This window comes from Coenobita brevimanus, chromosome 69 (genome assembly GCF_032717465.1).
Source record: "Coenobita brevimanus isolate Jiangsu-jjx chromosome 69, ASM3271746v2, whole genome shotgun sequence".
Lineage (NCBI taxonomy): Eukaryota > Metazoa > Arthropoda > Malacostraca > Decapoda > Coenobitidae > Coenobita > Coenobita brevimanus.
Genome location: NC_137022.1, coordinates 24,382,563 through 24,409,509, shown reverse-complemented (window position 1 = coordinate 24,409,509; position 26,947 = coordinate 24,382,563). Strand labels below are relative to the sequence as shown.

Below are 26,947 nucleotides of genomic sequence, written 5' to 3'. Positions count from 1 at the left end.
AACTTAACTTTAAAAGACACCGAGATTAGTTTTGGTTGGGTTTACTTTGCGTGTGAAACTAAGGGCTGTATGAATAAACCCTAAACTGTGATGTGGAATGCATGCCCCTAATTGTTTCGTCATTTGTGAAGTGCAAGTGAGTATTTGGTAGGATCAGCCTGCATTCCATATATAGAGTGCAGTCAGTAATGACATAAGAGGAAATAAAATTCCATCTTTGTCATGTACTTCAGAAATGATCATCAAATATAAAGCCTGCATTCCACTGCACATTAAAGGGCTGAACCATACAATCATAACTCCTACACTCCTCTATGGTACAAAACATTAGCTTATGTGGGTGACATTCAATAGCAAGTTGCTATAGACAACAGGCCTTCATAAAGTTTACTTCTACAGGTTCATATCTTAAGTAAATGGACTGTGTAGGTGGACAAATATATCACCTACTGAGCCTGAGGCTGTGATCAACAAAAATACATTTAACCCCCTCACTCAGATGTATTCATTAAATTCTTGCCATCTCCAGATAATTTTAACTGGTTCAAGACTTAAGTTTCTGTTAACCCCCCCACTGCCTTGGGGTTCTCCTAAACTGGAGAGAGAAAAAAATAATCTGGTGACAGAATAAAATAACCGACATCATCATATTGAAGGGATTAATTGGTAGCATTACTCAAAATGCTCAAAATACTTTATTTTAAAAAAGATAGGGAAAAAAAAAGATTCAATGATACCCAGAATTCAGAACTGTTCAAAACAGTAAACACAAAGCGCACGAAAATATGCAAGAGCCCTCATGGCCACCAGAGAGCAAGTTATCACCACCAAAACATTTCCAAGCTTACTGCCTTTCATTTAATATATGTAATAAAACCTGAAAGATTTATTTGTCCAACTGGCTAACATATTGGATTGGATTAACCCCTTCAATTCAATGACTTTTATCATTATTCTTGCTACCTTCAGATGATTTTGTTAAGCCTTGGAGAGGCCATTTATAATCATAGGGGGTAGCAAATGATCTCCATTAAACTCTTATAAACCTGACTTCTCTCTTTACGCTGAATATCATCTATTAAAAACCGGAATAGTACATAATTTTCTCTCCAGGAATAAACTTTTTCTTTTATTACCGCCATCTGCAAACAAATTTAATCAAACTGGGAAGGATCTCTCTAGAGTTAATGAAGGCTACTTTCAGTGCCTAGAATTCCAAGGTAAATCTCCAAATCATCTGAAGGGAGAAGAAAAAAAAAAATCACATGAGTTAGCTGGTTAAGACTTGACAGGGCTTTGACTCCTGGTCTTGCTGACATTATGAGGCTCAAGCATTGCCATCCTGTCCTGAGCTGCCCGCACTATGCTGGGATCAGGCTGGGGTTGGCAGCGGGAGAGGTGGTGTGCCGGGGGGAAGGGTGCAGCTGCCAGGGCAACAAAGGGAAGGGCCTGGGGCAGCTCCACCTTGCTAGTGTCTGAGGTGGAGGTCGGGGAGGCCAGCGCTGCCACCACCCCTGCCAAGAAGTCTTGCCACACCTTGTTCTCAATCAGGGACGTGTGTACCTGCTCTCCACGTACCATCATGGCCAGTACCAGGCTCACGCCATACTGAAATACCACCACCACCATCATCATCATCATCAAGTCAGTCAGTAGCCAGTACCAGACTTACACCATACTGAAATATCATCATCATCAAGCAGAAATCATAGTCAGAAAGTACCATGCTCAAACAATATTGAATTATCAGCAGCATCAAGTGTACATCATAGCCAGTACCAGGCTCACACCATATTGAAAAATCAGTACAATAATCACACCATACTGAAACCACACAGAAAGTCAGTGATAAACAGAAAATTATTAACCATTCCAAATGTCTGCTGATAAAATAGAATTCAAGTATAAAAGGTTATCCTGCGAGGCAGATACAATCACAAGATTGAAATGTGCAAACCTTAGTAATAAGAAGCAATGTCTCACTGTCAACATGCCCCTTTTACGCAGCCGCAGGTGGAGTGCTGCAGGGTCTAGAAAGCAAAGAAAACAAAAAGGCCACATACTCATCCACTCACCATTCAAGCCCCTTGTGTCTTAGCTCAACTTCATAAGCACAACTTCCTCATGTAGCTTCATAACTACTAAACCAATTAGGCACTCTCACTCTCACAACTGTTGAGTTAAAAAGGGGATGACAAACCCTTGTCATACACTCCTGATGACAAACCCTTGTCATACTCTCCTCCATACAATAAATGGAACTGACTGTTATTGTATGCTACCTAAAGTGGTACCCCAATTGGACTGTCTCCCCCACCAGTTTCCTTCCTTTCCCACTGCATGGTTTACCTTATTGGTGAGAGCAGCAGTGAGGCTGGTCTTGTGCGTTGCTGTGTGTGAGGTGGTGGGTGCTGTGAGAGCTGAAGCCAGGTCCAGAAGGCGAGGAAGGGGAGCTGTGGCCACCAAGCGGTCCGTCAGTGGCCAGAAGAGGGCCAGGTGTTGGTCATGAGTGTCCTTCTTGGCCAGCAGTGGCATGTTGGTTACCAGTGTCCCCACCAGCACCACTGCCTCATTCTCTCCCAACCAGTGTGCCAGCCTCGACAACAAGCTCTGAAACAATGTACCTTTCCAAGTTTTGACATACATGCAGCAGGCAATCCCTATTACAAGCAGCCTTTTATGGTATCCTGTGGTAATATAAAATCCTTATTAAATTAAAGAAAATTGTCAATTAGTGTTTCCACTGCTACCAATGAAGTTGAACTGCCAGTTTCCTAAATTTAAAGGAGCAGTATGGTACTGCATATTACTTGTGATACTGAGCTTTATGACTCACCTTTGCTTACAACTAGGACTGCCAGCCCTAAGAGAAATGCATTACTGAATATGAAAATTCAAAAAGCCACCTCCCTTTCCAACCCTGCACCTTTTTTAACCCCTACGCATCGGTTCACGTGTATAACCGTCACGATTTTGGGCACGGAGCAACGCCGCTAGACATGTATAGCCACAAGCATCTTCCTGCCACCCTTTGAACTTTAACTTATCCTTTGCTCATTGATGGGACTACCTGGAGACTTGGGAATACTTTCATTTGAAAGAGGAAGAGTTGGTGAGTCTTATGTATCTTTAATTTTTTCTCCCATAGGGAGAAGCATGCAACATAGGAAAACTCCTGGAATGTCGGGATTAATGTAGAGAAGGAACCAATTACTCCAAGCCTAGAAAGCTGTTGAGAGAGAGAGAGAGAGAGAAACATTTTGACGACTTACAGGCTTGACTCAAGACATCCCATTACACTCCTCTACATCCCTTACAAATACCCATAAAACTGCTTGTCTTCATTTCAGCATTTTGACATGGTTAAACTTTTCAACACAATGGCATCATTTTTTGTTTCATTCTTGATATACTAATATGATTTATTCAATGCAAAAGACACCTGTCCAAACTAGAGGGATTATATTTAAGTACATACATTATTGGATGTGAGAGTTCTGAGAGGGGAGGGTGGAGGTATGTCTGACCACTACCTGGTGGAGGGAAAGTTAAGAGTAGGTAAGAGATGGGTGAGAGCTAGGAGGGTTAGGTGTGGCAGGGAGGTTTTGAAAGTGAGTGAGTTGGATAAAAGAGAGAAAAAGATTGAGTATCAGGAGAAATTGAAAGATGAGTGGAACTCAGTGAAAGATCGGGAAAATGGCAGCGTGGAGGAGGAATGGGAGTTGTTTAAGAGTGCTGTGGTGGGGCATGCAGAAGAGGTGTGTGGTGTGAGACGTGTGGGTGGTGGTGTAAGAAAAGGAAGTGAATGGTGGTGCGAGGAAGTAAGTATGGCTGTGGCTGAGAAGAGACGTGCATATGAAGTGTGGCTGCAGAGGAAGGATGAGATGTCATATGAAAGGTATAAGGAAAAGAGGAATAGAGCAAGAAGGGCTGTGCGTGATGCTAAAGTGGCAGCAGATGAGAGGTGGGGTAGGCGGCTGACAGAGAATTTTCAACAGAATAAGAAAATGTTTTGGAAGGAGGTGAAAAGGGTGCGAAAGGGAGAGTCTGGGAAGGAAGAACGAGTAAAAGCAGAGGATGGAAGGATGTTAATTGAGATGGATGCGGTAAGGAAGAGATGGGCAGAGTATTTTGAAAGATTGTTAAATGTAGAGGAGGAAAGGGTGGCTGAGATTGTGGCAGACAGAAGGGTGCAAGGAATAAATGTGTTGGGAGAGTTGAATGATTCTTTGATCACGAAGGAGGAAGTGGAGAAGGCAGTAAAGGAGATGAAAACAGGGAAAGCTGCAGGTATGGATGGATGTGCTGTGGAATGCCTGAAGGGTGGTGGAGTGACTATTGTTGACTGGTTAGTAAGATTGTTGAATGTGTGCTTTGAGAAAGGTATGGTGCCAATTGACTGGGCAAGTGCTTGTGTGGTCCCGTTGTATAAAGACAAGGGTGATAAGTATGAATGTACTAGCTTTAGGGGTATAAGTCTGTTGAGTGTTGTAGGTAAAGTGTATGGTAGAGTGTTAATTATGAGAGTTAGAGAGGGTACAGAGGGAGTGATTAGTGATGAGCAGTGTGGCTTTAGGAGAGGGAGGGGATGCGTTGATCAGGTGTTTGCTGTGAGACAAGTGTGTGAAAAGTATTTAGCGAAAGGCAAGGATGTGTTTTGGGCATTTATGGATTTAGAGAAAGCGTATGATAGAATTGATAGGGAAGCTTTGTGGACTGTTTTAAGATTGTATGGACTTGATGGTAGGTTACTACAAGGGGTGAAAAGTTTTTATGTAAATAGTAGAGCGTGTGTAAGAGTGGGAAATGCTGTGAGTGATTGGTTTCCCGTGAGAGTGGGGCTGCGACAGGGATGTGTGATGTCGCCTTGGTTGTTTAATATTTACATGGATGGTGTTGTAAGGGAGGTGAATGCAAGAGTTTTAGGTGGTCTGAGTCTGGTAAATGTTGATGGAGGAGAGTGGAATCTGAAGCAGCTGCTGTTTGCAGATGATACTGCACTGGTGACTGATTCAGAGGAGAGATTGAGACAGTTGGTAGAGGAGTTTGGAAGGGTGTGTGAAAGGAGGAAATTGAAAGTAAATGAGAATAAGAGTAAAGTGATGAAGTGTACGAGGTTGATAGATGGTAGGGGAATGAATATAGATTTGAATGGTGAGTTGCTTGAGGAGGTAGATTGTTTTAAATATCTAGGGTCACATGTTGCTGTGGATGGAAGAATAGATGCAGAAGTGAAGTTTAGAATAAATGAAGTAGGAAAGGTGCTGGGAGGAATGAAAAAAGTGTTTAAATGTCGTTCGCTTAGAATGGATGTAAAGAGAAGGCTGTATGAGGGTGTTGTGGTACCGACTGCATTATATGGGGCTGAAACATGGAATATGGGTGTAGCAGAGAGGAAAAGTTTGAATGTAATGGATATGAGATGTCTGAGGAGTATGTGTGGAGTGACGCGTATGGATCGAGTGCGAAATGATGAAGTGCGAAGGAGAACTGGAGTTGTTCGGGAGATGGCTGGTAGAGTTGAGCAGAGGGTGTTGCAATGGTTTGGGCATATGGAGAGAATGGATAATGAGCGATTGGTGAAAAAGATAACTAGATCTGATGTGAGAGGTGTAAGACTGAGAGGAAGACCACGAATAGGATGGATGGACAGTGTGAAGAGAGCGCTGGATGCGAGAGGGATGTCTGTTGAGCAAGGAAGAGTGGCTGTGCGTGACAGAAATAAATGGAGAGAAATTGTGAATGAATAAGTGATGACGCAGCCCTGAGGGGATATTCTCCCGCATTTGGTCTGATCAGCTAGTCAGGTCAGGTGTGGGTAAGGGGATGGGTCTGTTATGATGTGGCAGGGGTAAACCAGTTCTGCTGTCGGGCCCTGCTGTGGATGTCACTGCTTGCATTGCGCAGTTGACCCTTGTGCGGTGTGATGCGGTGAGGATCTGTCCGTTCTCCCCTTTGGGGCTAAGATGCGAATGAATGTGTTTGAATGGATGAGTAAATGGAGAGTGAGTCGTCCTGTCTCGGCTACCTCCCTTTCCTTGGGGGAAGCAGCCTAGGTATATAGATAGATAGACATACATACATTCAAATGATGCGGTATTACTTCCTGAAGAATCCCCATTCTGAGGTAGGTCATGGTACAGCTGCTGTATGAATGGGAAGTTAAAAGAAGTGTGAAAACAAGCTACTTACTTTCTAACAGTTTATTGGAAACTGTTGGAATGTAAAAAGTACAAGATGTGTATTTAGATTTGAGCAATTAATAGTCTCGACCTAGAATCTGACTCTATGTGAGCTGGTACAGGTTTATATCCAAGGGATGGTTGGGGTTTATTGCTCATGTAATGCCACTCAGGGATGAGTGAGGCTGGTCACTCTCATCTTAAATGTCACGACCAACTTGCCTAACCCCGGGCACCTACGCTCCTCATGGAGTAAAACAGGATTAAATGATGTGTGTGTGTGTGTGTGTGTGTGTGTGTATATACAGTATATATATATATATATATATATATATATATATATATCATCATCCGGACCTCCTTTCCCACACAAGGGCAGGGTAAGGTATATATTTATATATATATATATGTAATTCTGGTTCAGTGTTTCCTGCCTCAGAGTGACAGCTGTGTGGCAAGTTGCTAACATACAGTTATGCTTCACTCTTATGATGGATATACTACCTCAGGCTGATGGTAGCCATCCATCTACTACCTTTCAATATAAGGCTGGCTCATCTAAACTGAAGGATTTGTCCAAGAATAAATGAAAAACATGTTGTTGTTGCCAATGTAACAGAGTCTTTATTGTAAGCTGCCTTTCTTATGTTTACTTTTGCTACTATCTCTGCAGTTATTAACACAAATTTAGCCTAATATTTTCACTGATATATATGTAATGCTGATTTGCCAGTTCCCCCATTTCACAGTATCATCTGCATGGAAAATGTTATGATAATGTGTTCTGAACATATCACCTGAATATGGTAAACACTGACCACAGAACACAGTTGCTTCGTTATACACAGATTTCCGCTGATGACATACCTTGCCTTTCCTTACACACAGGAGTTGTATGAGGCGGTCTGGCGTCCCAGTGACGTTATTCCAAAGCCGTGTAGCCAACATACGGGATTTGGACTTGAAGAGGTCCCGGGTGGGGCAGTCAGGCAGGTGCCGGATCTTACGCTCAAGGTCATCAAGCTCCATCATTATATTAAACAACTGCACATATACAAAACAAGTACAGGTAAATAATACTGTATACTGTACTCTTAAACAGTATCCCTATATTACATAATACTGCAAAAATTATGGCATTTAACAATTTTTCACTCACTACCCTTCATAGTATCATCTGATCAGAATGGAACATTCACAAAAAAAAAAAAAAAAAAAAAAAAAAAAAAAAAGCAGTGTACATGTGCTTCTATATTACCCCATCTTTCCTTGCTCAGATATATACTCTATGCCTCCCAACTCCATGTACACAAGAAAAAATGTCAAATGGCAATACTGCAATATCATATACATGAAAAAAAGAGAAACAGTTCTGGGACACTTTAAGGACTCCACATCAAAAAAAAAAAAAAAAAAAAAAAAAAAAAAAAAAAAACCCTGCTTGACTACATACTACTGCATTTGTAAGGTTATATTTTGAGAACCTGAAACTAACATGTCTTCAAAGTTCTCAATTCCATCTTACCAACTGATAGCATGTTAATCAGGGCTCTTGTTTGGTGAGCCACAGCTCGCAAATGTGAGTACTTTTTCCCTTCGGCGAACAAATTTTACATGCAAGTCGTCTTTTGGCGCGGAGAAAATACATCCTCTTCAAAATCCAGTAAACTACAAAATAAATAAATCTCACTTAAACGAACAAAAAAGCACGTTGTGATAGATTATTAAGTCTTTCCTTGTCGCCACTGTGAATGTTTAAAAATAGACGTGTAAATAAATAAATAAATATATTTATTGCTTGTAAAATATTTCGGCTTGTAGTTAGTTTGGCTACTAAAAATTTATTTGGCTCATAAATCTGAAACCCTAGGAGCCAAATGGTCACAACCATCGGCAGTTAGCAAGAGCCCTGTTAATAAACATGCATTCAAGGCTATGCCACTGTAATGCAGAAGATATGGTGGCATAGTAGAGAAATAGCTTCTTCCTTCTTTCCTCCCTTCCTCTTCTGTCTTTCTTTCCATCATTCTTTCCTCTTCCTTCTGTCTATGGTTGACTCTACACTAAGTGACAAGCCAAATGGTTTCCTGTAAACCAGGAAACCATTTACTATGCTGGATGGTCACCATATAACCAAACTATGGCACCTGGTGGTTTAATGGGTAATTAAGTTGCTCCAATCGGATTGAGCCAGTGTAGGTTTATATCCTAGGGGTGCCTGGGGTTTATTGCACATGTAATGCCACTGCAGGATGAGTGAGGTTGGTCACTCTGATCTTAAATGTCAGGACCAACTTGCCTAGCCCCTAGCTCCTATGCTCCTCATGGGGCATTAGATGATGAATGAAAATGAATACGTTACTGCACTGGAAGCAGTAAAGCATAGTCTACATACCTTTTCGATATAGAGGAGTAGGTGTCTGTGTCGTCTCATCTCACGCTGAAGAGGTGTGGTGGGGTGGGACGGGTCCAAATGAACCACCTGCAGGTCAATGATCTTGCGGGGGGCATTGACGCTCACAACCTGTATCACAAGCAGTACATTTCATGTCACAGAACATTACTGGTAGATGAGTATAGAACATTCCTGGCAAAAATGAATACTTATACAGTACAGTGAAAATGGATCAAACGATACTGATGTTGAAGGATTTTTATCTTATTCCCTGGTACAGTAGCTTATTTTCCACATTACATATCTTGTATTTTATTTATATCACTCTGAATCCATCCATTCATCCATCATCCAATCTTTTTTAGCCTAATTAAGTGTGTAGGAGCCTGGGGAAAGGTTACTCATTCCCAACATTTACAGCAAGGATACCCAGCCTCACTGTACCAGAAGTTCGACCCCACAGCAACAGCCTCATACTATGGTTGATGGGTCTGCTTAGCCAGACAAAATGAGGTTAAGTAACAAGTACCATGCTAAGGTTTTCTTATATACCTGATTAAACCAGTTCTATTTATCTATCTATAGCCCGATGTCCTAATCCCACAAAGGGTGGCCGCAGACAAAACGCCTCCAAGTCGCTCTGTCACCCACCATTTGACTACCCTCCCCCCAACTCACCCCCCCCTCCCTCATATACCTCTCAACTCCATCCCTCCACCTCATCCTCGGTCTACCTCTCCCTCTCCCTCCCTCCACCTCACCTATATACACCCTCTTAGTCAGTCTTTCATTCTCCATTCTCTTCACATGTCCAAACCACCTCAGTGTATTTCTCCTAATCTTCTCAACCACATCCACATCCACCCCACAGCGTTCCTTCACTTCTTCATTCGTCAAGCTGTCCCTCCATGTCACTCCACATGCTCCTCTCAAGTAACTCATTTCCACTGCTCTCACTCTTGACTTGTTCCCCTCTTGCAAGGTCCATGCCTCGCTTCCATACGTCAGGGTAGGGATCATAATACTATCATGCAGTGACTTCTTAACTTCCATACTCACCTCCCTATTTCTCATCACTGCTTTCAGTGTACCAACAACCTTCCTTCCCTGCTGTACCCTTTCACGCACTTCATCACCCAAAGTTCCATCCTTACTCATCACACTACCCAAGTACTTGAATGCACTCACATTCTCCATATCCTCACCATCTAACCTCACTGCACACTCTGTGACTTCATTCCTCTCAAACACCATAACTTTACTTTTGTTTACATTAACTTTCAGATTCCTCCTCCTACACACTGTCCCAAATTCATTCACCAAACCTTGCAACTCCCATTCATCTTCACTCAACAGTACTGTATCATCAGAAAACAGCAACACCGGAAGCTTCCAAATCTCACCCTCATTCATTAGAGCCACCCCCACATCCACTGCCCTACCCTGCACCTCCTTTACAACCCCATCCATGTATATATTAAACAGCCATGGAGACATCACACAACCCTGCTTCAGTCCCACACTGAGATCAGAGAACTCACTCAGCTCACCATCCACTCGCACCGTAGCCCTAGCTCCCTCGTACGTACTCTTCACAGCACTCAACAATTTCCCCTCCACTCCATATATTCTTAATACCTTCCACATACCTTGCCTATCTATTCTGTCATAAGCTTTCTCCAAGTCCATGAAGGCAGCATACACTTTCCTTCCCTTCTCTAGATACTTCTCCACTAAACAACTTAGAACAAATATCTGATCTACACACCCTTTTCCCTTCCTAAATCCCCCTTGTTCTTCTCCAACTAGCTCCTCTGTCATATGCCTAACCCTATCAATGAGTATTCTACCATATATTTTACCAGTCACACTAAGAAGGCAAATACCCCTATGGTTACCACATACTTCTCTCTCCCCTTTTCCTTTGTATAAAGGAACAATTATACCTGATTTCCAGTCCTCTGGAACCCTTCCCTCTTCCCAAGCCAATCTACACAACTTCCATATCCACTCCACAACAATCTCACCCCCATACCTAAGCATTTCACCAAACACTCTAGCAATTCCTGGGGTCTTTCCCAATTTAATCTTCTGCATCGCTTCCACTACTTCCGCACTACTGATCTCTTCCTCCCTCCTCTCATCTCTTCTTCTCCCAGCCATTCCCCAACCACTTATACTCGCACTGCTCTCACTCTCTACATTCAACAAATCCTCAAAGTGCTCCTTCCATCTCCTCAATTTCTCTCTCTTCTCCACCAACAATCTACTATTCCTCTCTTTCACTCCCCTACTATTTCCCCTTTCACACTGCCTTACTTTCTTTACCTCCTTCCAAAACAATTTCTTACTCTCCCTCCATTTCACACTCAGATTCCTCCCAAACTCTTCATCCACCCTCTTCTTACTCTCCTTCACCAGTCTCTTAACCTCCCTTTTCCTGCTCACATATACCCCTCTCTTCTCTCTCTCATCTTCTCCCCTACCTCTACTCGCTAACCATTCACTATATGCCTTCTTCTTTTGTTCCACAGCTCGTTTCACCTCATCATTCCACCATGCTGTCCCTTGCACACCCTTGCATCTCCTCCTCACTCCACAAACCGCCTCACGCGCAGCGCCTATCTCTTCCGTGAATATCTTACATACGTCTTCCACCCCTTCCTGCTCTAGCTCATACCTTCCCAATCTTTCTTCCACTATGCTCTTATAGTCTGTCATTTTCTCACTATCTTGCAATTTCTCCACTCTTCTCACAGGAGCTACTTCCTCCTGTCTTCCCCTTCGTCTCCTCAACCACTTTCTTTGCAGCTCTACCTTGGCCATCACTAAGTGATGATCCGAGACTCCATTCCCCCACCCTCTCCACACTCTTGCATCCAACACATGTCTTCTCATTCGCTCATCCACACACACATAGTCTATCATTGCCTTTCGTTCAACAACTTCACCATCCATCCTCCTCATTACTCTCCATGTATACCGGTGGATCATCTTATGACGAAAGTAGGTGTTGGCTATTGCCAACCCCTTACAAGCACAGGTGTCCACCAAAGCATTTCCATTCCCATCTAAATCAGCTGGCACACCCCACTGACCAACCACTCCATCCACTCGTACATTTAATATCAATAATTATAAAGTGACCTCCTAAAAAAGGGATTAATTTCTGCTCTATATCTCTGCCTCTTTCCCATAAGACTTACTTCATTCCCTGTATTTTCACTACTTACACTGCTCTCACCTTGCCTCACTCCTCCTCATCAATCTTCACCCTACCTACCCCGGCAACAATACTTCTAATACTGCCTCACTGTGCCTTACTCAGCATTAATCTGCCTCAGACTACTTCATCCTGCCTCTGCACATCTCATCCTGTCTCAGCCTACCTCAACCTTCCAGTTTATCTCATACTGCCTCAATCCTGCTTAGCCTATCTCACTCTGCTTTATCCCTTTCCCTCTCCATCAGTCTTGCTCACCTTATCTCCCCCTGAGCACATGCTCCACCTCTGCCTTGCAAAGGGTCTCTTCTTACCAGCCCCATCCCTCAGTCTGTTATTTCCTGCCTCATTTCCTCCAACCCCATCTTCCCATGGATCTCTGTTCCCCATTCAACTTGCCTCATCCCTCAGCTCGCCTATCTCCTACCTCCCTCCAGTCTCCCCCTGCCTCACCCTACCTTTTCCTTTTGCATCTTTTCCTACCCTATCTTTCTGTGTTTCTTATCTCCATCAAATCATTGGCCTTCACTTCTCATCCTGCCTTCCTCTGGCCTCACTCCTCATCCTGCCTTTCTACAGCCTTCCTCTGGTGTCACCCTTCAGCCTGCCTAGCTCTGGCATCCCTCCTACCTTCCTGCCTTACTCTCTACCAAGGAAAATGATACAAGAAAGAAAGTAGCTAATGGGGAAGAAGGAGGGAAAGGAGTGGGCAAGAGGAAAAATCGGAGGCGAAGAGTGGAAAGTGCACGGAGGAATGAATAACATACAAAACACAATAGCATTTCATACTCAGAAATAAAACAAGTAGCCTATGATTGCCATTCTCCTCTTCAGGTTTTCCAGGGAGAAACAATGCACTGGAGATAATGATGAGGTGGTAAGGACTCTAATGAGCACTGAAGTCACAATGTAGCTCTTACTTTTCAGGCTGGACATGGTGACTGTACAAATACAACTCCAGTTCCAGACTGTCATCATAACTTCAAATACTGCACACTCATACATTCTGAAAGATATCCCCTGTACCTGTAGCTTCCCAAGTGAATTCTCCAGGCGGGGCGGCTCGTATTCCCGGCCACCTTCCTTGCCCCGGTCTGGCAACAACAGCTGCAGTCCGTCTATTTCTATGACTTCCTCCTCACGCTTGCGTTGCTGCTTCACACTATGCATCTGTTGTGGAAAGTGAACTACTGTTACTGATTGGGTAGGATCCAGAGACAAGAGAAGTGAACTGCTGAAGTAGGACATCTATGAACTGCTAATGATAATCGCTGCAAGTTATCATTCTTGATGTCAAGGTAAAACGTGATATATTTGCACTCATTACTTCTGTGAAAGTTTGAGTTTTCTCTCCATGTTTAGGTGAAACTTGAGTTTACTCTCAATGTTTGGCAAAAGTTTGATATTTCACTGAACATATTCATGATATTATTCTTACCAAAAATACCAGTATGAATTAAAAATCTGAGATAGTATTTTCATAATGACATACCACAAAATAGTAGTCATCTTGGTATGGTGAGTCAGAGTGTAGTTGCATGGCCTGTATATACTTGAGCCAACCCTTCTCCCTAGGTGTCATCAGGCCACAGTATTCGTCCTGTTCACGCTTCCTGTGCCACTCCTCCCACTCTGCCTCACTGTCCCGTCGTGTCCTCCCCCCACTGTGCTCGTCTCGCCCTCCGCGATCACCACCACTGCGATCATACTGACTGCAACCGTAAGGGACAACAGTGAGATAACAGAATAAAAAAATATACAAATTAACGGTAAACTGCGAGAATGACCAAAAAGGTAGTGACTATCTGGAAGGTGTAACTGAAATGAACCTACAGAGTGGAAGGTGTAACTGAAATGAACATACAGTGTGGAAGGTGTAGCTGAAATGCACCTACAGAGAAAAATACCAATATATATAACATGTGCAGACGGTTTGGCCTGTGAGGTGGAATCAGCATCCAAGGGATCTGAATTACGGTATACCGGTATGTGAATGACTCACTTTTCTCACTTTCTGGATCCTATCTCATCTGTCCCTTGGTGGGAAAAAAAGGTAGCAAGATAACGATTTTCTTACATTCAGTTTAACGACTGAAACAAAAGCATGCACTCCTCTTCCAGCATACTAACATACTGGATTCATATAATTTACCTAATCTTTCAGTTTCAATTTAATGGGCAACTAAGAGTACCAGTGTACGAGGAACATATGACAGTCACGTGTTATGTTCTCAATGCTGTAGCTATATTCTTACTGAAAATGAAGATGGACCATACACTAGGATTAATGGAATGAACTCTTCAGTCTCAGGTTAAGACTGATCTCAGCTTGTGCATGTAGGTTCTAAATACTTCTTGATATACACCCAATCTCTCCTTTAAGTCTAAACATAGGGTCCAAATACTTTCCAATATAAGACCAACCTCACCATTTCTGCTTTTAAGGTTCAAATACTTCTTAATATTAATTCAAACTCATACTTTACTCTGTCTGTGGGGGTCCAATACTTTCCACTGTAAGACCAATATCACCTTTTATTCTCTTTATGGGGTTCAATATTTTCCAACATAAAATCAATCTCATCTATTATTCTGCTCACAGGGTCCAAATTCTCCTCAACACAAACTCATTCTCACCCTTTATTCTGCTCGTAGGGTCGACGTTCAAACCCCCTTCGCTCATAGCCATTGTGGGTGAAGTAGTGGCCCCCGCCACCGCCTCCCTCAGACCCACGGTGGCTGGCATTGTGGTAATGATAGTTTTGGTGGGGGTGGTTGCCATAATGGATGTTGTGGTGGTGGGGGTGGGTGGTGTGGTGCTGGTGGTGGAAGGTGGGGAAGTTGTCAGGGTGGTGGGGCTGGTTGGGGAAGTGATTGACTTGGTGAGGGTGTTGCTGCAGGGGATGCTGGTTGAACGTGGCATTTCCTTTGTTACTGCTGCCACCTGGGAAGCTATTCATAAACCGCTGTTGCTGTTGTTGTTGCTGCTGAACGTGCTGCCGGTGTGGAAACTGCTGTTGCTGCTGCATGGGACCTCCTGGATAATTACCTGTTGCCAAAACATAACAATCTCATCATCAAAAAAATCAAATACACACAGTAGACCCTTGCTACAATGGACTAACTGGGGGAAAGCCTGGTTCGATAGACCTGACAGTCTGTTATATCTGATGGTTGCCCCCGAGGTGGGAATGATTCAAGAACATGTTTGAAAATGAGTACAACATATTCATTCGTTCCTTCATTCATTTTCTAAGGCTCCAACATGCATACATGCGTCGGTTGGTCACCTAATGGCGGCTCTCCATGCTGCTCGATCTCTGGCAGTTTCCCTATTCAGTCCCTTTTCCCAGAGGTCACACTCAGTGACCTCGTCCCAGGTCTTTTTCGGCCTACCTCTCGCAACCCTACCCCTAACGCTAACACTTCTCACTTCCTGCACCCAATCATCATCCCTCATCCTCTCCATATGCCCAAACCATCTCAATCTACCTTTCCTCATCACAACACCAATAAACTCCAGTCCCACCCTACCCCTCAACTCTTCCATCGTAAAGCTAGCCCTCCCAGACTCACGCTCAGGGACACACTGCACATCTGCTTAATCACTGTCATTTCTGTACGTTTCAGCCTGCGAATATCATCTTCCTTTATTTCCAAGTCTCACTACCATACAGCTTTACACTCCTAACACATACAGTATACAAAGATCCCATAGTATGGAAGGAAAGCCCTCTCATTGTCAGGAGGCAACAGCTCCCTGAACTTGTTCCAACCACTCCTCACCTCCAGCATGTCTCCCAAATAACAAAATTCTTCCACACTCTCAAGAGACTCACCAGCAAGACCAATCCTTTCATGCCTGACAATCTCCACATGCTCTCATAAAATCAGCATTATCTGACAGTCTACCTCCAGTACCACTACATCTCTTATGCACCCACTTATCATAGACACTGCACAAGATGGAACTACTGTACTTCTCACGCCCTTGTGGCAAATCGCACATGGCCACTCTCCCTCTTCTTTGACAGTACCACCACCAGCCCTAGATATCATCACTTTGATCTTCATTTACTCTTAAGCCCTTGTGTCCCATACCATCTCTCCACTTCCTAAATCTTTCCTCTGCCTCCTTTTCATTCTCAGAAATCAACAACAAATCATCCGCATACAACATCTCCCACGAGAATCCATTTCTGAGGTCGCATGACAGGGCTTCAAGTACCAAGATAAACAATATGGGAATTAAAACTGATCCCTGGTGCACACCAACATTCACGAAAAACTCATCATGCAAATCTCCATTCACCTTTACCTGGGTGAGCACACCCACAAACATGGCCATAACCATCCTAACCAACTACTCCTCGATCCCAAGCTTTCTCATTGCCCACTTCACCAACTTTCTAGAGACTCTGTCAAAGGCCTTCTCAAATCAACAGAAACAAAGTACAGTTCCCTCTTCTTTCCTATATACAGTACTTTTCCTGAAGCTGTCAAACAATGAATATGGCATCAGTGGTCCCTTTGCCTGGCATAAACCCAAACTGCATCTCATCAGTATTCACTCTTTCTCTAATCATACCTTCTAGAACTCTCCATAACCTTCGTTATCTGGTCTGAAAGCTTTATGCCCCTATAATTTCCTCTTTCCACAGCATCACCCTTCCCCTTGTACACATTAACAATTACATTCTTCAGCCAATCACCTGGAACAACACACTATATAATTGTATTTTTCAGGTCAGCGAATTACCTTATGCCTATACCTCCTGAGGCTTTCAACATTTCAGCAGTCAGCCCAGACACACCTGTTTCCTTCCCCACCTGCATAATTTTGTCCTTTTGCAGCTTGTTTCACATCCTTGCCATAGCACTTTTTCATACCTAGTACAGCATTACTACAGTCTGTTATTACAGTTCAGCAATCATGATGGGGAGATGGCTATTTCAGGTAAGGCTGGAGTGAAAAAAAAATAAAAATAAAGTAGGAAACATGTACTGCAACCCACTCTGCCCTATTGAACGAACACTGTTATAACCGACGGAAGTTTGGTGGCCTTCGTTGTGTCTGTTGAATCTGATATCTGCTATACTGGGGTTGATTATAATGAGGGTCTACTGCACCATGCAAAGTACTGTTTAGATCACCAAGCTAAAAATATAGCTCAAAAAACCTAGCAAGGAAAAAAAAAAATTACACATACTATCATGATTATCAAGCACAAAACTTATGGTATATTGATATAAATTTTGGGCATACTCTTCCTGTTTGCTTCATGCATCACAATTTGTAATAATCTGAGTACCATGCAGCTAATGAAGGATTATAATAATGATTGTAACCTAACTGTAATCTGTATACTGGTAAGATGTCTAATACTTTCCTTCCAGGTAATCAATACCATGTAAATACTTGTTAGTACCATGTATCTGCAACACACTAATTTAGATGTTGAAAAAATTGCCAAATTCAAAGCTCTATAATTAGCTCATGTTACAGCTTACCTTGGTTCATGGGTGATCTTTGGAAAGGTCTACTGAGGTGTGGGTGAGGGCCAGGGAGGGCAGGGTTGAATGGGCCAGGCCGCTGCTGGTTAAATTGTGGACCTGCCTGATGGCCAAGACCACCACCCAGCCCCAACCCACCACCTGGTGGTAGCTGTGGTTTGCTCACTGACTGACGGGCAAGTTCCCTCTCTAGGTCCTCTGCTCTCAATGCCTGAACATGGGAAGTCAGAATGAATGCAAGATATAATTCACAATTATTATCATTTTTTTTTTCCACATGGGGTAGGGAGATCTAAAGCCTGGGGTCTTTTCTTTCATCTCACTGGGAATACAAATCCAAGGGGGGGGGGGGGAAATCCCAGAAAAAATTTAATAAATAAATAAAAGCTAGGGAACACCAAAATGCCCCAAGCACATACTGGTACATAAATTCATAAACAGCAAGGTTAAGACTACAAACACAGCAGAGAGAGTCCAATAAGGTGTTGTGGTGGGTCTCACATTAAGGTGTAGTGATGAGGGCTGATTATGTGCATGTTGGAGCTTCAGCTCCTCCTCTAGCTCAGCTACAGTCTTGATGGTGGGGAGGCCCATGGGGGTGGGGGTCATAGAAGGCTGGTGCTGTGACTGGGGGGGGCCAAGGCCAGGGAGAGGGCCCAAGCTTCGGCCAAGGCTGTTGGAGGACGGGGGCGGGGCGGAGTGGGTGACAGGGCGCAGCTTATCCACCCCAGGGGAGGGAGTCCAGATACTGCCCGAGGGTGAACCAGGCAGGTCAGCCCCTCCCAGCAGTGAGGCATGGCTGCTGGGGTAGCCCACGATACCAATGGGGGCACTGACACCACCACCACTGATGTTGCCATCATGACCATCATATCCACTCAGCCTAAGGTTTCTCAGCTCTCCCAGGAGACCCCCATCATCCTAAAATCAATATAAAATACATATAAATAACTGTTTCTACCTCACACACACACTTTCATGTAATATACATGACTGCCATTACATTACCTTTCCATATAAGTACTGTCATTAATCTTCAGTCTATTCAAGCAATGTCTGACAATATTCCTACTCCACAAAGTGCCTCTAACTCCCTTTCAATTCCTTCATTAGCTACAAGAGGCTTCCATATAAATTGATCTCAGGGACAAGGAACTATATAGGGAGGTTGCCAGGGATCGTGCAGCATGGAGAACCACCACTGAACGACACAGGCTGATGCATGCAAGCAAGTTGAAGCCTTTTATAAAGAAAACGAAATGAAACAAATTATCAGATGACTACAGGTAAATGAAATTCATACCAGTAACTGCACTGATGACATTAATGGAGATGGAGATTACATGCATCCATGTTATAAGCAGCCTTTTTTTTGACAATCATTTTTTGTGCTGTGTCCACATTAAAAAAAAAAAAAAAAAAAAAAAAAAAAACTCCCATTGCTACCTACACAGCTGATCAGCCATTTCCGGCAATTTGCAATGCCGGTGACATCCATGACATATTAGGACTTACTGATATTGGTTTCTCCTGAACTACACAAAATCATCTGGTGATAACTATCTATCTACTGTACTCCAACAAGAGGAGGGCACAAATGAATGGTCTTCATGTCAAACTGTCCTCTGCTCCCCCCCCACTCATAAACCACTCCCCCACATTCCCCCACCTCATCCTGGTGGCAACAAGAATACTGTAATATGTCCCTACACAGGTGGAGTTATGACACAACTCACCTCGTGGGCTGGGTCTTGATGGTGTCCAGGCTCGATTCCCCTTTGCCGTCTGGCCTCAGTCAGAGAGACCAGCTGCTCATGACTCTCCTCCCAGTCCCCATCCACTGCAGCAGACCCAAACGTCTCATCATTCAGCGCATCATACTCCTCATCCTCCGTCAGCCCGGCCACCTCCAGCCCTCCATCGTCTGGCTGCAAAAAGTAGATGCCAACTAACATCATTGTCAATATTCTAGCCTTGTTTCCCACTAATGTTGTCTGTGAGTAGTCAGGACTCAGTAGTAAGTAAAAAGGAAAGCACAAAATTAGGGAAACCCTCAAGTGTGTTTAATAAAATGAGACACAGATCCCCTCCCTAATAATTCATGCTTTTAAAATTCTTGGCCCAACCCAATGGAATAGTCGGTATTTTCATATGAAAGGGGGGGGGGGACATCCTACTGGTTTGTGATAGTCAGTTTGTTTTCATTTGTGGAGCTGGGCTTCTCTCATTCATTCATTCATTCATTGCCAGACGCCATGTATCCCAAACGGGGTGGCCAACGGCTTAGAGTTAATTGTTTTACAGGGAGGGGTACTAATCCTCCACCAACCCCACTTGACACGTAGGGATGCTAACAGCATCTGGTGTTCCCAGGTGGTCACCCATCCAAGTACTAACCAGACTCTCACAACATGAATATTGGACCATGGTTGCATGAATAAGTTTCCAAGGCTGTAGTGCCTGTAACTGTTGCCCCAGGTTCATAGGAAAAGTGAATAGTCTCAGTTTCCGAAATGTGAACCTAGTAGACTGCAAACTCTAGTTATCTTCCTTGTGCTGTTCACCATTCTTCTTTTGGAGGACGGGAAGGAAGATGAGGAATGTTTGTACAACTGGGCACTGGAGTTACAAGGTTATAACAGTGCCATCATATGAACGTATTGCTTTCCAGCAGTCTCCTTGATTACTAGACAAATGAACCCAATGGGACTGAAATGTACCATATTAATGCTGTGATGAGGAAAGGCAGATTGAGGTGGTTTGGGCATGTGTACTGGATGGGGAATGGTAGTATTTTGGGAGCAAAAAGCAAGAAGTGTTAGTGTTAGGGGTAGGGTTGCGAGAGGCAGACCGAAAAAGACCTGGGATGAGGTCACTGAGCGTGACCTCAGGGATAAGGGACTGAATATGGAGGCCGCTAGAGATCGAGCAGCATGGAGGGCCGCCATTAGAAAACCAAGGCCAATGCACGCAAGCAAGTTGGAGCCTTCGAAAACAATACAAAACAATTCTTAATCAAGGGTACACATACCCTTAGGATACAAAATGTCACTGCCGAGGACAAAATACTGAACAGTACTGTACTGGCTGATTAACTTACTTATGCTGCTAAAAAGTTACTAACCCAATTCATCACATACAGTATAATAATATCCTTGTTTATTAACAGTTTCTCTTCTGACTCAAAAGTGCACCTCTGCGCACTTTCATAAAGTCACTCAATCAATTCAAAGTTATTATTATTTTTTTTTTAGGTGGTCCTGTGTTTCCTTAAGGATTACCAATAAATGAGCTATCAGTTGATTTAAGAAACTGCCTGTATATAACTGACCATTATAGCTAATGAGTAAATTAAATAGCTAATAAGCATTTTACTGTGCTATTTCAGATACCAGTACCGGTAATTATTGTTGTGATTCTGCTTTGAAAAAATGGAGTTTTACAGATCAGAACTTTCTTTTGACACGGGTTTCAAGCAAATACAGTACATGCACTCTGAAAACACAGGGGATGGGGCCAAGTTTCAGAACTGCTGAATTAACCTACCCTCACCCCACTTAATCAACCAAGACCCCAAGTACTTCTGTCCTAACCCCCAAAATTCCTAACTTGCCTTACTTCTCAGCCTAGCATTCCTAAAAATCAAGAGCAGGAATCAAAGACTGCCTGCTGCTCACAGAGGCTACACGAAAATTGAGTTGCTGGGCACCTAGATGACTGGCTAAAGTTAACTGCATGACTCTTGTTCAGGTCACTAACTGGCAATATTTAAATACAGTATGTTACAACTCCATTATTACTGACTTCCAAAAGAAGGGTTGGTGAATCCCCCAAGCTAGGACCAATGGACCATACAGCTCTACAGGGCAAAGAGAGATCCTCAGGGAGACCGCTGCATCTCTAAACAGAAAGACGCTACCCTGCTGTGGGCTCAAACTGCTAACCTACGGTCATGATGTGCAAGTGCTACCACTGAGCTATTCTGGCCCCCTACTTCCAGCAGAAGTATCACAGAAGAAATGGTGTATGAACCGATGAGATCCAACTACTCAACGCTCCCAAATACCATGATCGATTATATGCGGGCTGGAAAGAAAATACAGTACTGCAATATCAAAGCAATAGAGAAGATCCCCTAATTCAATTATTGTCAAAAAGCTCATTAGATATATCAAACTTTATTATGAACAAAGTATTTACCAAATGAACATATGGTAAATTTGCATTTTTAGTCAGTCAAGGTATTCTGATTTTATTTCTAACCTAATCTAACCTTAACCAACTAAGTTACTCTAATTAAACTAACCTACCTGATCAAACCTAACTACCCTAACAGATAAACTAAACTAACTTAAACTAACCTAACTAGCCTAAGTGAAGGGTGTAACTGTCTGAAACTGCAATAATACTGAACACACAAATTACATCCATAAATCCCTAAATAGCAGATACCAATTTACTTCCTCACTTACCTAGATGGATGTTGGAGTGGCCCTGGTGAGAGAGGACAGTGTTTGGAAACTCCCTGTACTGTTGTTTGCAGATGATACTGTGTTGTTGAGTGAAGACAAAGAGGAGCTGCAAGGCTTGGTGGATGAGTTTGGGAGAGTGTGTAAGAAACGGAATCTAAAGGTGAATGTAGGGAAGAGTAAAGTGATGGTCTTTGAGAGAGGTGAAGTCAGTGAATGTACAGTGAGGTTGGATGGTGAGGAATTGGTAAATGTGAGTATGTTTAAGTATGGTACTTGGGTAGTGTGATGAGTAAGGATGGAGGTTTGGAGGGTGAAGTGCTTGAAAGGGTACAGCAGGGAAGAAAGGTTGCTGGTTCCTTGAAAGCAGTGATAAGAAACAGGGAAGTGAGCATGGAAGTGAAAAAGTTACTACATAACAGTATTGTGATACCAACTCTAACGTATGGAAGTGAAGCTTGGACGTTGTTGGAAGGACACAAGTCAAGAGTGAGAGCAGTGGAAATGAGTTATTTAAACGGAGCCTGTGGAGTCACATGGAGAGACAGGCTGACGAATGAGGATATAAAGGAGTGTTGTGGTGTGGATGTGATAGGAAGCATTATGAGGAACACACTGAGGTGGTTTGGCCATGTGGAGAGGATGGAGGGTGAAAGACTGACGAAGAGAGTGTCTGTGAGTGAGGTGGAGGGGGGAAGAGGGAGGGGGAGGCCGAGGATGAGATGGAGGGATAGGGTGGAGAGGTCTATGAGAGAGGGGGGTGTGAGTTGGAAGCAGGGCAGTGAAATGGCGGGGGACAGGGTGACGTGGAGGCGATTTGTTTGTGGCCACCCTAAACGGGATTGAGGCGTCTGGCAATAGATAGATAGATGGACTTACCTAGAGTTGATTTCCAGTGCAGGATCTTTATGGTTCCTCTATGCTAGACTCAGAAGTCTCTGTTACTTATCCGATACTGCTGGGTTCAGCTTTGAAATTATCAAGGTGGTTCAATCAACAATCTAATTTATTTTTAAAACTATTGAGGCTTACTGCTTCTACCGTTTCCTCTGGTTAAGTATTCCAAGTTTTCATACCGTGTAGTTCTCAAAACGAAAAATTCTCTTCTCTTTGTCATGTGTGCTGGTTTCAGGTATAACCTGAGACAGTGACCTCTGGTACCCATTAGTTGAGTGGTACCCTTCCTCAGATTTATGATGTCGCAACCTGTTTGATCACAGAAACCATGAAGCACTTTGCATATTTCTGTCATATCTGCTCGCAACATTCAGTACCTCCAACTAGGCAATCCAATCTTTTTAAGTCTTTCTGGGCAGGGGAGGTACTTCATTCCAGGAAGTTGCTTAGTGGCTCTCTGCTGGAGCGACTCCATTTTTTCTGTTGAGACCTTTGAATAAGGTTGCCATATTATACAGAAAAAAGATCAAAGTAGCTAAGAACAAACCACTGATTTGAAGAGTGAGACAAAGATCCAACATCAAGACATTGAAAAGTTCTTCTGATCACTATCATCACCACATTAGCCTTATTAACTTTTTCCAATAAATGTTTAAATTTCAGGTTAGAATCTATTACAACTCCAATGTCCTTCTCCAATTCCATATGAAGCACTTTGGTATCTTGTTGATACCTCCAATCATGATCACACTTCCTGCCTATATGAAAATGTCTATTTTTCTGGATGAGACCTCAGCTACCATCTAGAAATCTACTCCTCTAAGCTTCTGAGATCCTCACTTAGTCTAAGATTATCCAACTCTGAAGTAGTTATGGTAAAGTTGTTAGCAAGCTTGAATGGTATTGGTCTGCCATCACTGACAGTACTTTAACACTCACAATGGCAAGAAAATTATTCCTTTTGGATGAAGGGAAAATTAAACCAAATCCTCACTGAAAGCCAAGGTGAATTATGGCTATAAAACAATGGCCACATCGAGTTAAGGCACTCAACTGGTTAAACAAGACAGAACCTTTACCATCTCTACATGCATTTCTTGTAGGTATGAACATGAAAAATGCCAGCCCAAAACCTCAATAATACTTCGTCATGTTCATGTGTCTGAAAGTTAAAATTAAAATGTTGCATTTTATTTGCGAAGTTACTTTAAGGATGGTGGAAATGGATGTGTTACATCACGTCACAAAATTTACTTGTTTTGACCACTTTCAGCCACTTCCTCTACATTCTGCAACTTCTAGCATTTTGGTCACATATCATAAATCATTTACTATCCTCATACCATATTCTCAAATACAAAAGTGGTCACCTGATTACATTTTGGTGACCCAGAGCTAAATAAAGAGAAGGTAGGAATAGTTCAAGATCGCACGCAAGGCTCATCTTATCTCAACCATATCTCACCGCTAATGAAGATTATTTTCCGAAAACCTAAAAAAATAAGCGCATTAATAACTTGTTGAGAGTTCTAACATATTATTTAACGTCTCTTACCGGGATCGAAGCGTCAAATTCGAAGAAACTGTCCGAATCCATAGTACTTTCTCCAATACCGGGTCATGGTTTCCAGCACCATCTGGTTCCAATATTTAGAAATGACCCCCACTGCTTTATTTTGATTCAATATTATTATCACAGTATGCAGAGATACGGTACAATAAAAACAATACTAATTGTAATTTACTGTTCCGGAACATTGTGTATTTTTTCAAATTCGCTGTCTCTTACAGTAGACAGGCGATATATTTTTATAAGACTTGTCAGATTGCTTTGACGATGTACTTCAGAATTCGATCCTTTATGTAAAACATAAATAAGCATTTTGAAGCCGAGAGGAGGTCTCAATTCTATTTTTCATTAAAAGGTCCCTTGGTGATGAGCTTGTCACATACAGGTCGATTGTCAAGTTTACGAAGTGAACAGAGGTATGGCTGCATATTTGTAAACTGTGGGAACTTCGGGTCTGGCAGGGAGTTACCAAGCCCAAATTTTTCATGGAGTTTTGCTGTGAAACAAAGTTCAGAATATATATATATATATATATATATATATATATACAGTACAGTATATATATATATATATATATATATATATATATATATATATATATATATATATATATATATATATATATATACAGTACAGTATATATATATATATATATATATATATATATATATATATATATATATATATATATATATACAGTATATATATATATATATATATATATATATATATATATATATATATATATATATATATATATATATATATACAGTACAGTATATATATATATATATATATATATATATATCCATCATTCAGTCCTACATTGCCCCATGAGGAGCGTAGAAGCCTGGGACTAGGCAGGTTGGTCCTGACATTCAAGATGAGAGTGACCAGCCTCACTCATCCCTGAGTGGCATAATGTGAGCAATAAACCCCAACCACGCCTTGGATATATACCTGCACATGCTCAATTCGGCTGGAGCGCCTTCATTATCCACTTAACCACCAGGCGCCATGATTAGGCTATATGGTTACCACCCAGCGTAGTAAATGGTTTCCTAATGTACAGGAAATCATTTGGCTTGTCACTCAGTGTAGGGTCACCCATAGGCAGAAGAAAGAGGAAAGAATGAAGGGAAAAAAGGCAGAAGAGGGAGTGTAAGTCACCCATAGGCATAAGGAAGAAGAAAGAATGAAGGAAAGAAAGACGGAAGAGGATAGAAGGAAAGAAAGAAGAAAGAAAGGAAAGGGCAGTCACCCGAGAGAAGCACAACATATTAATTTCTTATATTTGCATGAAATGTTTGGAATATAAAGAACAACATCTCGATTTATATACTTCGGAATAACAAATTAACCGAGAAAGCTTTTGTAAATCGGCACTGTTCCAGTCTTTTGACAATTTTCCTGTCCAATGAGAATCTGTGGTCATGGATTGGTCACACCAGTTGATTCGCACATTCTCTGAAGACTCAACCAGCTTATATTCTTGATTTTCTTTAAGCTATATTCTCTCCCTCCTTGTTCAGGTATTGGTCGGACTTTCAGCGCTAGGCTTAAAAATTGACTTCCTGTGCTAAACTTTTCTCCTAACTCGTGTTCAGTTTTTGATCCGACTTCGTGTGCTAAGCTTCTCTCCTTAAAAATCTTGTTCTCTCATTTACCTTACTTTCTATGTGCTAGGTTTCTTTAGCCCTAAGGTTTGCTTAGTCACGGATCTTAACTCCTCTGTGCTAGTCATCTCTGATGACCGAATGGCCACCCCTTCCGGGATTATGACGTCTGGCTATAGATAATACTGGTAATAATAATAATAATAAAAATAATAACAATAATGATAATTATTATTATTTAGGCGTAGAAATAGTAGTAGTAGTTCCAATAGTAGCAGTAGTAGTAGTAGCAGCAGCAGTAGTAGTAGCAGCAACAGCAGTAGTAGTAGCAGTGGTAGAAGGAAGACTAGTAGTAGTAGTTGTAATAGTAGCAGTAGTACTAGTGATAACTGCGTTACTGGCAGTGAGCTGTGGTGTGGCAGTGGTAAAGGGTGGCGTGTGGATAATGGGGGAGGGGTAGAGGCTATGGGAGAAATGTATGGATGCTGAAAGAGGGCCAGAGATGCTGTGAGAAAGGTAGGGATGTCGGGAAAAGAATAGGGAAGCTGGGAGGGGTAGAGATGCTGGGGGAGGGATAGGGATGCTTGGGGAGGGGGAGGGATGCTGGGGGAGAGACAGGGATGCTTGGAGAGGGGCAGGGATGCTTGGGGAGGGGCAGGGATGCTTGGAGAGGGGTAGGGATGCTTGGAGAGGGGCAGGGATGCTTGGAGAGGGGTAGGGATGCTTGGGGAAGGGAAGGGATTCTTGAGGAGGGGTAGGGATGCTAGGAGAAGGGTAAGGATACTGGGAAAGGGGTGCAGATGCTGGGAGCAGGGTGCAGATGCTGGGGGTAGGGGTGTAGGGATTCTAGGAAAGGGGTAGAGATGCTCGGAGAGAGGCAGGGATGCTGGGAGAGGAGTAGAGGGGCTGGGACAGGGGTAGGGAAGTTAGGTGAAGGGTAGGGATGCTAGGAAAGGGGTAGATATGCTGGAAGAGCTCTCACACGAGGACCCGTAGACGTCGTATCCAGAACAGAATGGACGTTCATACTCAGCCTGCTCCCTCACACGGTGTGCGTCGATGGCCACCTTCTTTATCAAGT

The 26,947-nt window shown here is 42.7% G+C and overlaps 1 protein-coding gene across 1 annotated transcript; it reads right to left on the bottom strand.

The window, feature by feature from the left end:
• Positions 1-706: 706 nt before the first annotated feature.
• On the bottom strand, positions 707-24,308 carry Patr-1 (Protein associated with topo II related - 1). Its single transcript, XM_080277169.1, has 11 exons — positions 24,236-24,308; positions 19,051-19,242; positions 17,816-18,235; positions 17,312-17,525; positions 14,438-14,849; positions 13,293-13,512; positions 12,827-12,970; positions 8,578-8,706; positions 7,050-7,226; positions 2,350-2,610; positions 707-1,608 (listed from the first exon to the last, which is right to left on the bottom strand). The coding sequence occupies exons 1-11, from the start codon at positions 24,275-24,277 to the stop codon at positions 1,279-1,281; spliced, it is 2,541 nt and encodes an 846-aa protein (XP_080133295.1). The 5' UTR covers positions 24,278-24,308; the 3' UTR covers positions 707-1,278.
• Between the last annotated feature and the right edge of the window lie 2,639 nt (positions 24,309-26,947).